Here is a 12514-nt window from a genome sequence, read left to right on the forward strand (position 1 = left end):
TCCCGGAAGTAGATGGAGTCAGCAGAATCCATGGAGGGCTCCTGGTCAAAGAAGTTGTAGGGTCGCAAGAAGAAGCCCACACCGTTCCCCACCGTCACCGTGTTGGGAATGTCCTCTGCATGTGGGATGTGCAGGAAACCGGCTGTCACCCAGGCCACCAAGTCCTAGTCGGGGAAGAAGGAGGATCATGAGGCCTGGTGCTGCTAAGGACACTTTTGCCTCCCACAGTGGCCTCATACAGAAGGACTGAGCTCATCAGCCAGGAAAAATGTGAAATCATAACACTTTCTTCCTTAGTGAGTCCTACAGACGCCTGGAGGATTCTGACTTGGAAGAGAGTGAGGAGGCTCATGCTTGCTCCCTCTGCCTCCTCCCTCACCCCCACAGGCCCCCTCTCGACTCACTTGCCCAGCAATGGTCTCATTGTTGATGAAGTCACTGAAGTCCAGGGTGGGGCTCCAGGGGTCATTCAAATTATAGATGCTGGTGCTGCTGGGCTCCCCCTCCTTCCGCTGGGTCACGGCCAGCTGGTACCTGCAGGGGGTTTGGATTAGACCCACAAGATCATCGACCCATCCTGCTGCCTGAAGCTGCACTGAGGAGAGGACACAAAGGGGAAAGGAGCACAGAGGTCTTAGGGTGTCCAGCCTCTTTATCATCCTCTGTCCACTTCCCACTCTCTCTCTCACAAAGTTCCTGCATGTGTTCAATATCATGTATTTCAAACATCTACTAGCCCATCGTTCAGACTTCAGGTGGGACTGTGGCTCACGCCTCCATGCACATGGGACTCTGGGCCTGCATGCATAGGCACAGACATGGCCTGATTCCCATCTTAGGTCAATTTCAGTATCTCATGTACCTGGATTTTAGGGAGGACTCCCTCAGAGATGTGCTCCTTTCTTCCTCTTTTCTTCCCTCCTTCAACCTTTTTTTTTGGTATTGGAGTATAGTCAGTTAACAATGTTGTGATAGTCTCAGGTGGACAGCAAAGGGACTCGGTCACACACATTCATGTATCCATTCTCCCCCAAACTCCCGTCCCATTCAGGTTGCCACATAACATTGAGCAAACTTCTTTGTGCTACACAGTGGGATCTCGTTGGTTATCCATTTTATTTTTTTTATTTTTGGCTGCATGGGGTCTTTGCTGCTGTGAGCCCAGGCTTTTTCTAGTTGCAGGGAGCGGGGACTAGTCTTCGTTGTGCAGCACGGGCTCTAGGCATGAGGGCTTCAGTAGTGGCGGCTCAGAGGTCTAGAGTGCTGGCTCAGTAGTTGTGATGAATGGGCTCAGTTGCCCTGCAGCATGTGGGAATCTTAGCTCCCTGACCAGGGATCGAGCCTATGTCCCCTGCATTGGCAGGTGGATTCTTAGCCACTGGACCACCAAGGAAGCCCAATTTTAAGTATAGCTGCATGTATATGTCGATCCCAAACTCCCCAACTATCCCTTCCCCTCACCCTTCCTTCCTGGCAACTATAAGTTTGTTCTCTAAATCTGTGAGCCTGTTTCTATTTTGTAAAGAAGTTCATTTGTATAATTTTTTTTTTTTAGATTCGAATATAAGGGATGTCATACGATATTTCTCCTTCTCTGTCCGACTTACTTCACTCAGTATGACAATCTCTAGGTTCATTCATGTTGCTGCAAATGTCCTCCACCCTACCAATGCCCCTACCCCTGTTTCATTGAGAGATAAATGACCACTGGTGGTTAAATTTCATACATTTTATGTTAGGGTGTTCTTCCAAGGTACTTAAAGAAATCTGATTCAACTAGGTTGAGCATACTCCTTAAATTATTATTTTATGTGGCTGGGTTTCAACTGACCTTCTCCTTCTGAGGAGCTGAAGCCATTACTTCTTGTAATGGCTGAGTAATATTTCATTGTGTATGTGTACCATATGTTCTTTATCCATTCCTCTGTTGATGGACATTTAGGCTGTTTCCATGTCTTAACTGTAAACAGTACTGTAAAGAGTGCTGCAATGAACACTGGATACTTTTAGGACACATGTATACATGAACACATGTATACTTTTCGATCATGTTTTCTCTGGGTATATGTCCAGGAGTGGGATTGCAGGACCATATGGTAGTTCTATTTTTTAGTGTTTAAGGAATGTCCGTACTACGTTCTCCATAGTGGCTGTGCTAATTTACATTCCCACAAGTAGTATAGGGGGTGTTCTCTTCTCACCACACCCTCTCCAGCATTTGTTTACAGACTTTTTAATAACTATTTTGACTCAATCTTCTTTTATATGTTTTTTTTTAATGTGGACCATTTTTTAAAAGTCTACTGAGTTTGTTATAATCTTGCTTCTGTTTCATGTTTTGGCTTTTTGGCCACGAGAAATATGGGATCTTAGCTCCCTGACCAGGGATCAAACCCACAACCCCTGCACTGGAAGGTGAAGTCTTAACCCCTGGACTGCCAGGGAAGTCTCTCCTCTCCAACCTTGATTATGAGCATTTTAAACATACAGAAAACTTGAAAGAGTATAGTGAACACCCACATACCCACCTCATAGATTCTACTGATGCCTTAAACGTTTTTTTCCATTTAATTCAGTATCTATCTTTCCATTCATCCATTCACCCAGTAGGCTTCAATTTGAGCAGCCTAAGATTGTGGCTGTACGAATGCATGTGTGTGAGAATGTGCGGTTGTGAGTGTGTACACACTCCCATGGGAGGTGGGGAACCTGGGTTCCCAGCAACACGTAGCCTTTTGTACCATCCACCTCCCCCAATGCCTCCCTTACATCCCATCACTCACCTTGCCCAGCTGAAGGCTCTCTCCATGGAGCTGTTCTGGGGCAGCGGCCCTCCAGCAAAGCTGACGGTCTGGATGCGGTAGCCCCGAGGGTGCCCCCACTTGTTGCTCTGGTTGCTGGCCAGGTACAGGTAGCGAGGGGAGGGCCCTCCCAGGGGGAAGGCAGCCTGCTCCTCGGTCTCCAGCTGCTTCCGGGTCACCTGCAGCCTCTGTATCTGGTGCTCGGGGCTCCAGGGTACCACCATGGGGACAAAAGCCATGTCTTCAGCCCAGACCCAATTCTCCAGTCCTGCGGGAGTGGAGTGGGGAGAAGGGAGGAGCAAGAGCTAGTCAGGCAGCCACACTGCCCCCTCTGGAGTCTGCCTGCTCCTGGCTTCAGAGTAGGAGCCAAAGACAAGGCCAGACTGAGCGTGTCCCTTGTTCCTTCCCCTCTCCCCAGAATGTCCTTGATCCAGAGATTTGGAGAAGGTTTTCCTTCTGGACATCATCTCTGGTAATAACCCCAGATGCCCTACGACTGAGTTTCCATTGACCTTCTCCTTCTGAGGAGCTGAAGGTAGGGTAGTTTACCTGAGGTTGGAGCAGTCTAGCAGGCGATGTGCAGAGTCAGGTTCTTTCTGACCTGAGGAAAAGGTCTGCATATCATATCTGAAGCTCCATCATTAGAACTGCTTTCTCATGAACATAATCACAGCAGTAGCTCAATTTACTGAACTTGCAGGAGTTCTACACAGGCAGTGTGCTGAGGGCTTTACATGGATTGATGCTTTACTTACACAACAACCCATTTTATGGATGGGACAACTGAGGCTTAGATGTGCCCCGGTTTGTCACCAAGGGCACGTGGTTAGTTTCATGGGAATGCCGGAGACCTAGGTCTCAGTCTGGTCCTACACTGACTATACATGAGTACCCAGAGGAAACCAACATCAAGTGGCTCCACCACCCATGGCCAGCAGACATGCAGGCCAGCGGGAGGAAAGTCAGCCCCCAGGCCCAACACCGCTGGAGCTCAGTGGTGTTTTCTATTGTTTTGGGTTTGGCACAGAATTAGGCACAGTATGTTGCCTACATATTTGTTTTAAACGAATTTACTGGAGTCCAGCTAGGTTCCACATTAGGAGTCAACTTAAGTGATCTGAGACCAAAGAACAGTAAACCAAAACATGCCGGAAGTTCCCTCCATACCTTCAAAAGATTAGAGACAGCAGAGACTGATTAAGCAAAGCCTCAGTTTCCTCTTGTGAATTACTGCTCTTAGTCCACACTCCACATTGTTTGCTTATGTGTGTGTTAGTTGCTCAGTCATTTCTGACTGTTTGTGAGTCCATGGACTGTAGGTCTCCAAGCTCCTCTGTCTATGAAATTTTCCAGGCAAGAATACTGGAATGGGTAAGCATTCCCTTCTCTAGGGGATCTTCCCAACCCAGGGATCGAACCAGAGTCTCCTGCCTTGCAGGCAGATTCTGTACCATCTGAGCCACCGGTGAAGCCTTTCTACTTATAGATGATAACTACAGGCCAAGAGTTCTCTTTTCTGGTACAGCCGTACAAGCAAACTCATATGGATAATACTAACAATAATAGCTAATACTTTTCCATGCGTATCAGGCACCATTGCATGTGCTTTAAGGTTTGCCATAGAGACTTCTCAAGTGGTCCAGTGGCTAAGACTCAAGCTCCCAATGCAGGGGGCCCAGGTTTGATCCCTGGTCAGGGAACTAGATACACATGAATCAACTAAGAACTCACATGCAACCTGGTGCTGCCAAATAGATAAGTAAATACATAAATATTTTTCAGCCTGGATGGCAGGAAGCTTGAGGGAGAATGGATACAAGTATATGTATGGCTGAGTCCCTTTGCTATCTACCTGAAACTATCACAACACTATTAATCAGTTATTCTCCAATAAAAGGTTTGTTTGTTTGTTTTTAAAAAGGATTTCCCTGTCCAATCGGGGGACATGGGTTCAATTCCTAGTCTGGGAAAATTCCGCATGCCTTGGGGAAACTAAGCCCGTGTACCTCAACTACAGTGTCTGCACTCTAGAGTCTGTGCTCTGCAACAAGAGAAACCACCACAGTGAGAAGCCTAGGCACTGCAGCTAGAGAAACCCCACACACAGCAACAGACACAGCATAGCCACAAATAGACAAGTACATACATTTTTAAAAAAAGAGTTGTCCTAGTTTGGATGTAGAAATAAAGAGAGACATGAGTGTCAGTTAGAATACATACATATATTTTCTAGTTAAGTCCAATAAGTGACCCTGAAAGCAATGACATCCCAGGAATAATGAGCACATCTGCTCCCCAGATCTTGATTTCTAAATACTATTCTCCAATAAAAGAAACCAGAGATTCTTGGAGAAGTGGTTGAATCAAGGGTTAGAAGAGGGAAAATACGAGATGGAATAGAAACATATTGTGGTGCCAGAGAGTAAAGAAGTGCTCAAAAAAGGAGGGAGTCATGTCAGCAGGACACAGAAACCAACCTGAAGGCCCTCCCAATGACCAAAGCTGGAACAATTTAGGGAAAAAAATAAACGGTAGTAGGGGGTTCTAACCCTTAGAATAAAATATCCGTGAGTTCATACAGTTATGAATAAATAATTATATATAGAAATAAAATGGAGGGACAACACTTTCTTATGGAAAATTCCAGTGAATAAATGTATAAAGAAAAAGAGAAAAATGTAAATGACACAGTAATAATCACTGTTGCAGGAAAAATCCACCAATAGTTGCTAATATTCGTAGGCAAGAGTTTGAGAAGAAAGAGCTTGAGAAGAAAAGAAATAGTACATTTGCGCAGCATCAAAAATTTACCCCAAATATTTGTTAACTGCAAGTGGAAAAACAGTAACTTTTGCAATGAGGTAGCTGGAAAATACCACCTTAACCAACTGCTTGAGTCCCCCATCACTGGTGATAAGACATAAGGACATGATGTATCCCATGATACGATGCTCTGAGAAGGGTGTAATGTCATTCCTGTGGTTTTCTTACCCAAGAAACTCCATGAAAACAAAAACACAAGCTCAATCTAATCATGAGACAGTATCAGAGAAAACCCAATGAAAGACATTCTACAAAATGATTGACTAGTATCTTCTAAAGTGTCAGTTCCTGGGACTTCACTGTGGTCCAGTGGTTAAGCCTTACAATGCAGGGGATGTGGGTTTGATTTCTGGTTGGGGGAATCAAAAATCCCATCTAAGATCTCATGTGCTGTGGGGCAAGGAAGCCTACGCACCGCAACTATGGAGCCCTCATGTCCTAGAGTGCCTGGCACAACAAGAGAGCCTGTGGGCTGCAAAAAAGATCCTGCTTGATGCAGTGATGATCCCACGTACTGCAACTAAGACTGGACGCAGCCAAACAGGTAAATAATAGGAACTGCTGCAGATTGAAGAAGACGATAAAGAGATAGGACATCTAAGCGCAATGTGGGATGCTGGTTTAGATCCTGAAACAGAGAAAGGAAATCAGTGGAAGAACTGATAACATTTTCATCAGGTCTGCCATTTATAATATCGTAATCATGTTAATTTCCTGGGTTTGACTGTCCTGTGTTTATGTAAGATGTTAACATTAAGGGGAGTCAATGAAGGATGTATGGCAACTCTTTATAATGTCTGCAATTTTTCTGTAAGTCTAAAGACATGGAACAGACTGGTTCCAAATAGGAAAAGGAGTATGTCAAGGTTGTATATTGTCACCCTACTTATTTAACTTATATGCAGAGTACATCATGAGAAATGCTCGGCTGGAAGAAGCACAAGCTGGAATCAAGATTGCCGGGAGAAATATCACTAACCTCAGATATACAGATGACACCACCCTTATGGCAGAACGTGAAGAGGAACTAAAAAGCCTCTTGATGAAAGTGAAAGAGGAGAGTGAAAAAGTTGGCTTTAAGCTCACATTCAGAAAACGAAGATCATGGCATCTGGTCCCATCACCTCATGGGAAATAGATGGGGAAACAGTGGAAACAGTGTCAGACTTCATTTTTTTAGACTCCAAAATCCTGCAGATGGTGATTGCAGCCATGAAATTAAAAGACGCTTACTCCTTGGAAGGAAAGTTATGACCAACCTAGATAGCATGTTCAAAAGCAGAGACATTACTTTGCCAACAAAGGTCTGTCTAGTCAAGGCTATGGTTTTTCCAGTAGTCATGTATGGATGTGAGAGTTGGACTGTGAAGAAAGCTGAGTGCCAAAGAATTGATGGTTTTGAACTGTGGTGTTGGAGAAGACTCTTGAGAGTCCCTTGGACTGCAAGGAGATCCAACCAGTCCATTCTAAAGGAGATCAGTCCTGGGTGTTCTTTGGAAGGAATGATGCTAAAGCTGGAACTCCAAAAAAAAATAAAGCTGGAACTCCAATACTTTGGCCACCTCATGCGAAGAGTTGACTCATTGGAAAAGACTCTGATGCTGGGAGGGATTGGGGGCAGGAGGAGAAGGGGACGACAGAGGATGAGATGGCTGGATGGCATCATCGACTTGATGGACCTGAGTTTGAGTGAACTCCGGGAGTTGGTGATGGACAGGGAGGCCCGGTGTGCTGAGATTCATGGGGTTGCAAAGAGTCGGACATGACTGAACAACTGAACTGAACTGAAAGTTATTTCAGGGACTTCCCTGGTGGTCCAGTGGTTAAGAATTCATCTTCCACTGCATAGGATGCAGGTTTGAGCCCTGGTCAAGGAGCTAAAACTTGACATGCCCTGGGGCATCTAAGCCCAAGGGCCACAACTAGCTGAGCCCTCACGTTCTAGAGCCTGCTCTCCACAACAAGAGAAGCTCATGAGCCGCAACTAGAGAAAGCCCAACCCTGTTGACGAAGAGACCATGCTCTGCAATGAAGGCCCAGCTCAGCCAAAACCAAAAAAGTTATTTCAAAAGAAAAAATGTTTTCAAATAGTCACTAATCCTCACAACAATCTTATGAGAAATGCACCGTTAAACCATTTTACACTTGAGTAAACTGAGATACAAAGAGGATAAGTATAAAGATCTTTCTCTCAGGGTGTGGAGAAAAGGGAACCTTCTTAAGTTGTTAGTAGGAATGTAAATTGGTGCAGCCACCAAGGAGAACAGTATGGAGGTTCCTCAGAAAAGTAAAGATAGAGTTGCCATGTGATCCAGAAATTCCACTTCTGGGCCTGGGAGAAAACTGTAATTCAAAAAAATACATGCACCCCAAAGTTCATAGCCACAGTATTTATGATAGCCAAGACCTAGAAGCAACCTAAGGGCAACAACCGATGATTAGATTAAGAAGATGTGAGATATACATATACACAGTAGAAGTGGCTAGTGACTACCATATTGAACAGAATAAAAGAATAGAAAAAAGCATTTCCCAACAAATGCTGGAGAGGGAACCCTCCTACACTAAAACCTAAAAATAGAGTTACTATATGATCCAGCAATCCCACTCCTGGGCATATATTCAGACAAAACTATAATTTGAAAAGATACATGTACCCTTATGTTCATAGCAGCAGTATTTACAATAGTCAACACATGGAAACAACCTAACTGTCCAGTGACAGGTGAATGGATAAAGATAATGTAATACATATACACCATGGAATATTACTGAGCCATAAAAAAGAACAAATGAGGGTCAGTTGAACTGAGGTGGATGAGTCTATAGCCTGTTATACAGAGTGAAGTAAACCAGAATGAGAAAACCAAATATTGTATATTAACACATATATATCAAATCTAGAAAAATGGTAGTGGTGAACATATTTGCAGGGCAGGAATGGAGAGATAAACGTAGAGAACTGACTTGTGGACACAACGAGGGAAGGAGAGGGTGGGACGAATTCAGAGTGTAGCACTGAAATACTTTGTGTAAAATAACTAATGGGAAGTTCCTGTATAATGCAGGGAGCTCAGCCAGGTGTTCTGTGATGACCTAGAGGGGTGGGATGGGAAAGAGTGGGAGGGAGACTCATGAGGGAGGGGATACATACATGTATACACACACACGCGCTTATGGCTGATTCACATTGTCGAACGGCAGAAACTAACACAACGTTGTTAAGAAATTATCTTCCAATTAAAAAATTTCATAAATAATAAAATGCAGCACAAATTGACATATCTATGAAACAGAAACAGATTTACAGCTATAGAAACGGATTTGTGGTTGCTGTGGGGGAGGGATGATTGGGAGTTTGAGGTTAGCAGACATAAACTACTATATATAGAATGGATAAACAACAGACCTACTGCATAGCACAGAGAACTATATTCAATATTCTGAGATAAACCATAATGGAAAATAATATGAAATATATATATATATATTTGTGTGTGTATGTATAACTGAATCACTTTGGTGCATAGCAGAAATTAACACAACATAGTAAATCAACTAAACTTCAATTAAAAAAAAAAAAAAAAGGTTGCTCTCACATTTTCCAGGAGCTCTTCATGTGGTCCCTACTCCTCCATTATAACCTAAGCCTCCTGAGAGCAGAGATGTGGTTTCTTTTGTTAAACTGTTTTAGTGCAGTGTTTGGCACAAATATGCATTCAGTAAATATTTGTTGTTTGCATGAGTGTAATATGTTGTTATGTGAGAAATTAGAACTGAGAAAATATATGTACATTATGATTGAAAAATTTCAGTAAAAATCTATACCAGTATATCTTACCATGGGGCTTCCCAGGTGGCTCAGTAGTAAAGAACCCACCTGCCAATGCAGTAGACGTGGGTTCCATCCCTGGGTTGGGAAGACCCCCTGGAGAAGGAAATGCAACCCACTCCAGTACTCTTGCCTCCTCCCATGGACAGAGGAGCCTGGTGGGCTACTGTCCATGGGGTCGCAGAGTTGGTCACGACTGAGCAACTAAACCACCGCTGTGTAGTATCCTATGTAGCACACACCATGATATAGTCTAGAACTGCAGGTGCACAGTTTGAAAAAGGAAAGAATTATTTTTTTAAGCATGAGGGAATAACTATCTAAGGTTGAAAATCTCTGAGGAGTTCGATGACTTTCATATTTATTCATATTTACATCTTTAATGTTTCAAAGAGATTTTTATTCTCTTTGGCCTCCCAACAAGCAGGATATTAGCACCCTGACCAGGGATGGAACCCTGCCTCCTGCAGTGGAAATGTGGAGTCTTAACCACTGGACAACCAAGGAACTGGCACAATGAAAACTTTTAAATCTAGGCTTAAGACTTCAGACTCTTGTATTGGAATCGTTGCCTCTGCCAGCATGTCTTACCTCCCACATCCAGATCCACCTTGTAGTGGGCACTGTGGGTGTGGACAGTGCCCAGTGTGTTCTCCCGGACCTGGTTTCCATATCTTCGGGCAGCACCAAAGAGAAACACTGAGCTGATGTAGCCTGTGGCATGGAATTTGACTTCTATGGCCCCATTGGGGTGGAAGACCATATCCCACACATAGTCATAATTAAGCATCGTGGACACAGACCTGAAGACCAGCACTGTCTCCACAACACCCCCAAAATAGTGGGAATGAAAATCTGAGTGGTGTCGCCTTAGGGGCAGGCCATTGTTCTCCTCAAACACACAAAAGGCGTCTTGTAGTGTCTTGGGGGCTTGGGACTCCAGAAGGAAGTGCCAGTCCACGTAGGTAGCCAGATAGGGACAGTCCACCCCACGGCTCAGGGGCGTGGAAAAGTACCCCAAACCAAAGTTGGCATCTGCATACCGGCCTCTCAAGGCAAAAGGAGAATTTCCACCATAGATGGCCAAGGCCTCCTGGACACTGACTTCATACGCAATTCTCTCCCCCTGGAAGCGGATGTCAAAGATCCTAGGACCACTGAAACCTCCGAGGCCAAAGGAGAAAGTCCACAATGAGGAGGACACTCGATTGCCCTGGACCCTGAAGCGGGGCCCCTGAGGATGGAACTGCAGAGGGGGAGCCGGACCTGGGGGCACCTGGGACTTCAGGGACCAGGACCCACCTGTGCCATTGTCTGGGATCACCACCACATTCACCTGGCCAGCCTCAAACTGCTCCTCCAGCTGGGCCAGACTCTCATAGTAGCGGCCTTGAAAGAACACCTTCTGGATGGTCCACTGGGCAGGGTCCAGAGCCTTGTGATCTACCAGCAGCTCCAACCCCACAGGGTGCAGGAAGAACCCAGCCCCAGAAATGTTGTAGTAGAGGCCAAACCACGTGGCCCTGTCCCCTGACTGCACTCCACGAGGAGCTGAGTTCATGGTCACCAGTTTCTGTCCTCCTTGTTTGTAGGAGCAGCAGTGGTGCAGGACACCAGCAGCCTGGGGCAGCTCTCTGTCGAAGATCATCTGGTCTATGTCCAGGTACTCTCGGAGAAGCACGGGGCGTCGGTAATAGGGCAGGGGGCCCCCATGACGCTCCACGGTCACATCCCGCATGTAGGAGGGCTGGGGCAGCGGCCCCACCACCAGCTCAGTCACATTGGGCTGGGGTTGTTTGCCAAAGAAGACAATGGCCAGTGCCTCCCGGGCAGGTGGGGGGCTCCCCCTGTCCAGGTGGGCCAGGGCTGCAGCCTTGGGGGGCAGCTGAAGTTCTACCGAGAAGACACAGTTGTCTGAGGGTCGGGCCTGGGCTGCATCCACCAGGTCTGGCCCCAGCTGCTGAGTCAGGAAGCTCATCACAGCTGTCAGCTCTTCTCGGCTCAGGTCTGCAAACAGCTGGCTCTGGTCAGGGTGTGTCCAGGGCTGGTCACTGGGGGATCCGGAGGGGCAGCGGGGAGGCAGGCTGGGATGACATTGCTTCCCAACTCCCTCCTCACTCCCAGCACCACCTTCCTCCCTACCCATCGCCAGAAGAGTCCACAAGGACAGAAAAATGAAGATGAACATCTCTAAAACTCCTGGTTGTCCTCAGCCTCTTCAATCGGAATGCAGAATGCAAGATAGACAGACAGTACCTGGGTGCTCAATGCCTCTTTCAGTCTCTGGAGGTTCCTGGCTCTTGGTGGTCCTTCTGGGTGATGGCATGATGGGTAAATTCAAGACAAGCAGCCAAGGAGAGAAGGTTGGCAGGGAGTGGAAGTTGGGGGCAGGCAATGGTCAAACCAGGCTCAGGAGGTGGGACTGAGGTAGAAACCTGGACTTTAAGTGGTCCACGTCAGCCTCTGTCTTCCTGTTCCAAATCAAACACTCAGGTTCAAGGTTGGGGCACAAAGTGGAGGAGGGCTGGGTTTGGGAGACACAGCCGGAGGGAGGAGAGGAAGATGTGACGGGAGCAGAAAGGGACAGTCCTTGGGCTTCTCTCCTCATGCAGATGCAGCTTTTCTCCTGGCTACCTGGCTGCAAGCCAAACACACCTGAGCACAACCCTCCAGCAGGATTCGCTCCTTCCTTCCTCTAGTCCGGGAAGCCCTCATCACTGTATTCTGCTTCCCCATCACCAGAATCCTACAGGCACCCACAGGAGCCTGGAGAATCATCCTGAGAACACAAAGCACCAGGGAGGAGCCGGGGAACTGAGGGGCTGAGCCAGTTCAACATATTGGAGGCCCTGAGCTCCCCGAGTCACTGGAGGGAAACATTTGAGGGGTGGAACCAGTAGCAAACTAGAGGGAGTTGGGAGCTGCAGTGTAAGAAAGACTCTCTCCCTGTCCCACGAGCAGGACTGGTGGATCATCACAGGTCAGGGTCCCTGGAACCCTGGCTGTGAACTTGCAACCTGGGCCAAGTTATAAATGCATCCAGCTGTCACGGGCCCTC

The 12514-nt window shown here is 46.4% G+C and overlaps 1 protein-coding gene across 1 annotated transcript in view; it reads right to left on the minus strand.

The window, feature by feature from the left end:
• Positions 1 to 2: 2 nt before the first annotated feature.
• LOC104990779 (primary amine oxidase, liver isozyme-like) overlaps positions 3 to 12514 on the minus strand; it is a gene marked incomplete at its 3' end in the record, with an annotated part of 14219 nt that continues 1707 nt past the window's right edge. The window contains exons 2-5 of the mRNA XM_010843097.1: positions 10048 to 12511; positions 2784 to 3069; positions 405 to 534; positions 3 to 164 (exon numbers count right to left, since the gene is read on the minus strand). Of these exons, the coding sequence (XP_010841399.1) occupies positions 3 to 164; positions 405 to 534; positions 2784 to 3069; positions 10048 to 11644 (2175 nt within the window). The remainder of the gene's footprint in view (positions 165 to 404; positions 535 to 2783; positions 3070 to 10047; positions 12512 to 12514) is intronic.

Source organism: Bison bison, unplaced genomic scaffold (genome assembly GCF_000754665.1).
Source record: "Bison bison bison isolate TAMUID 2011002044 unplaced genomic scaffold, Bison_UMD1.0 scf7180017864180, whole genome shotgun sequence".
In the NCBI taxonomy this organism is placed as follows: domain Eukaryota; kingdom Metazoa; phylum Chordata; class Mammalia; order Artiodactyla; family Bovidae; genus Bison; species Bison bison.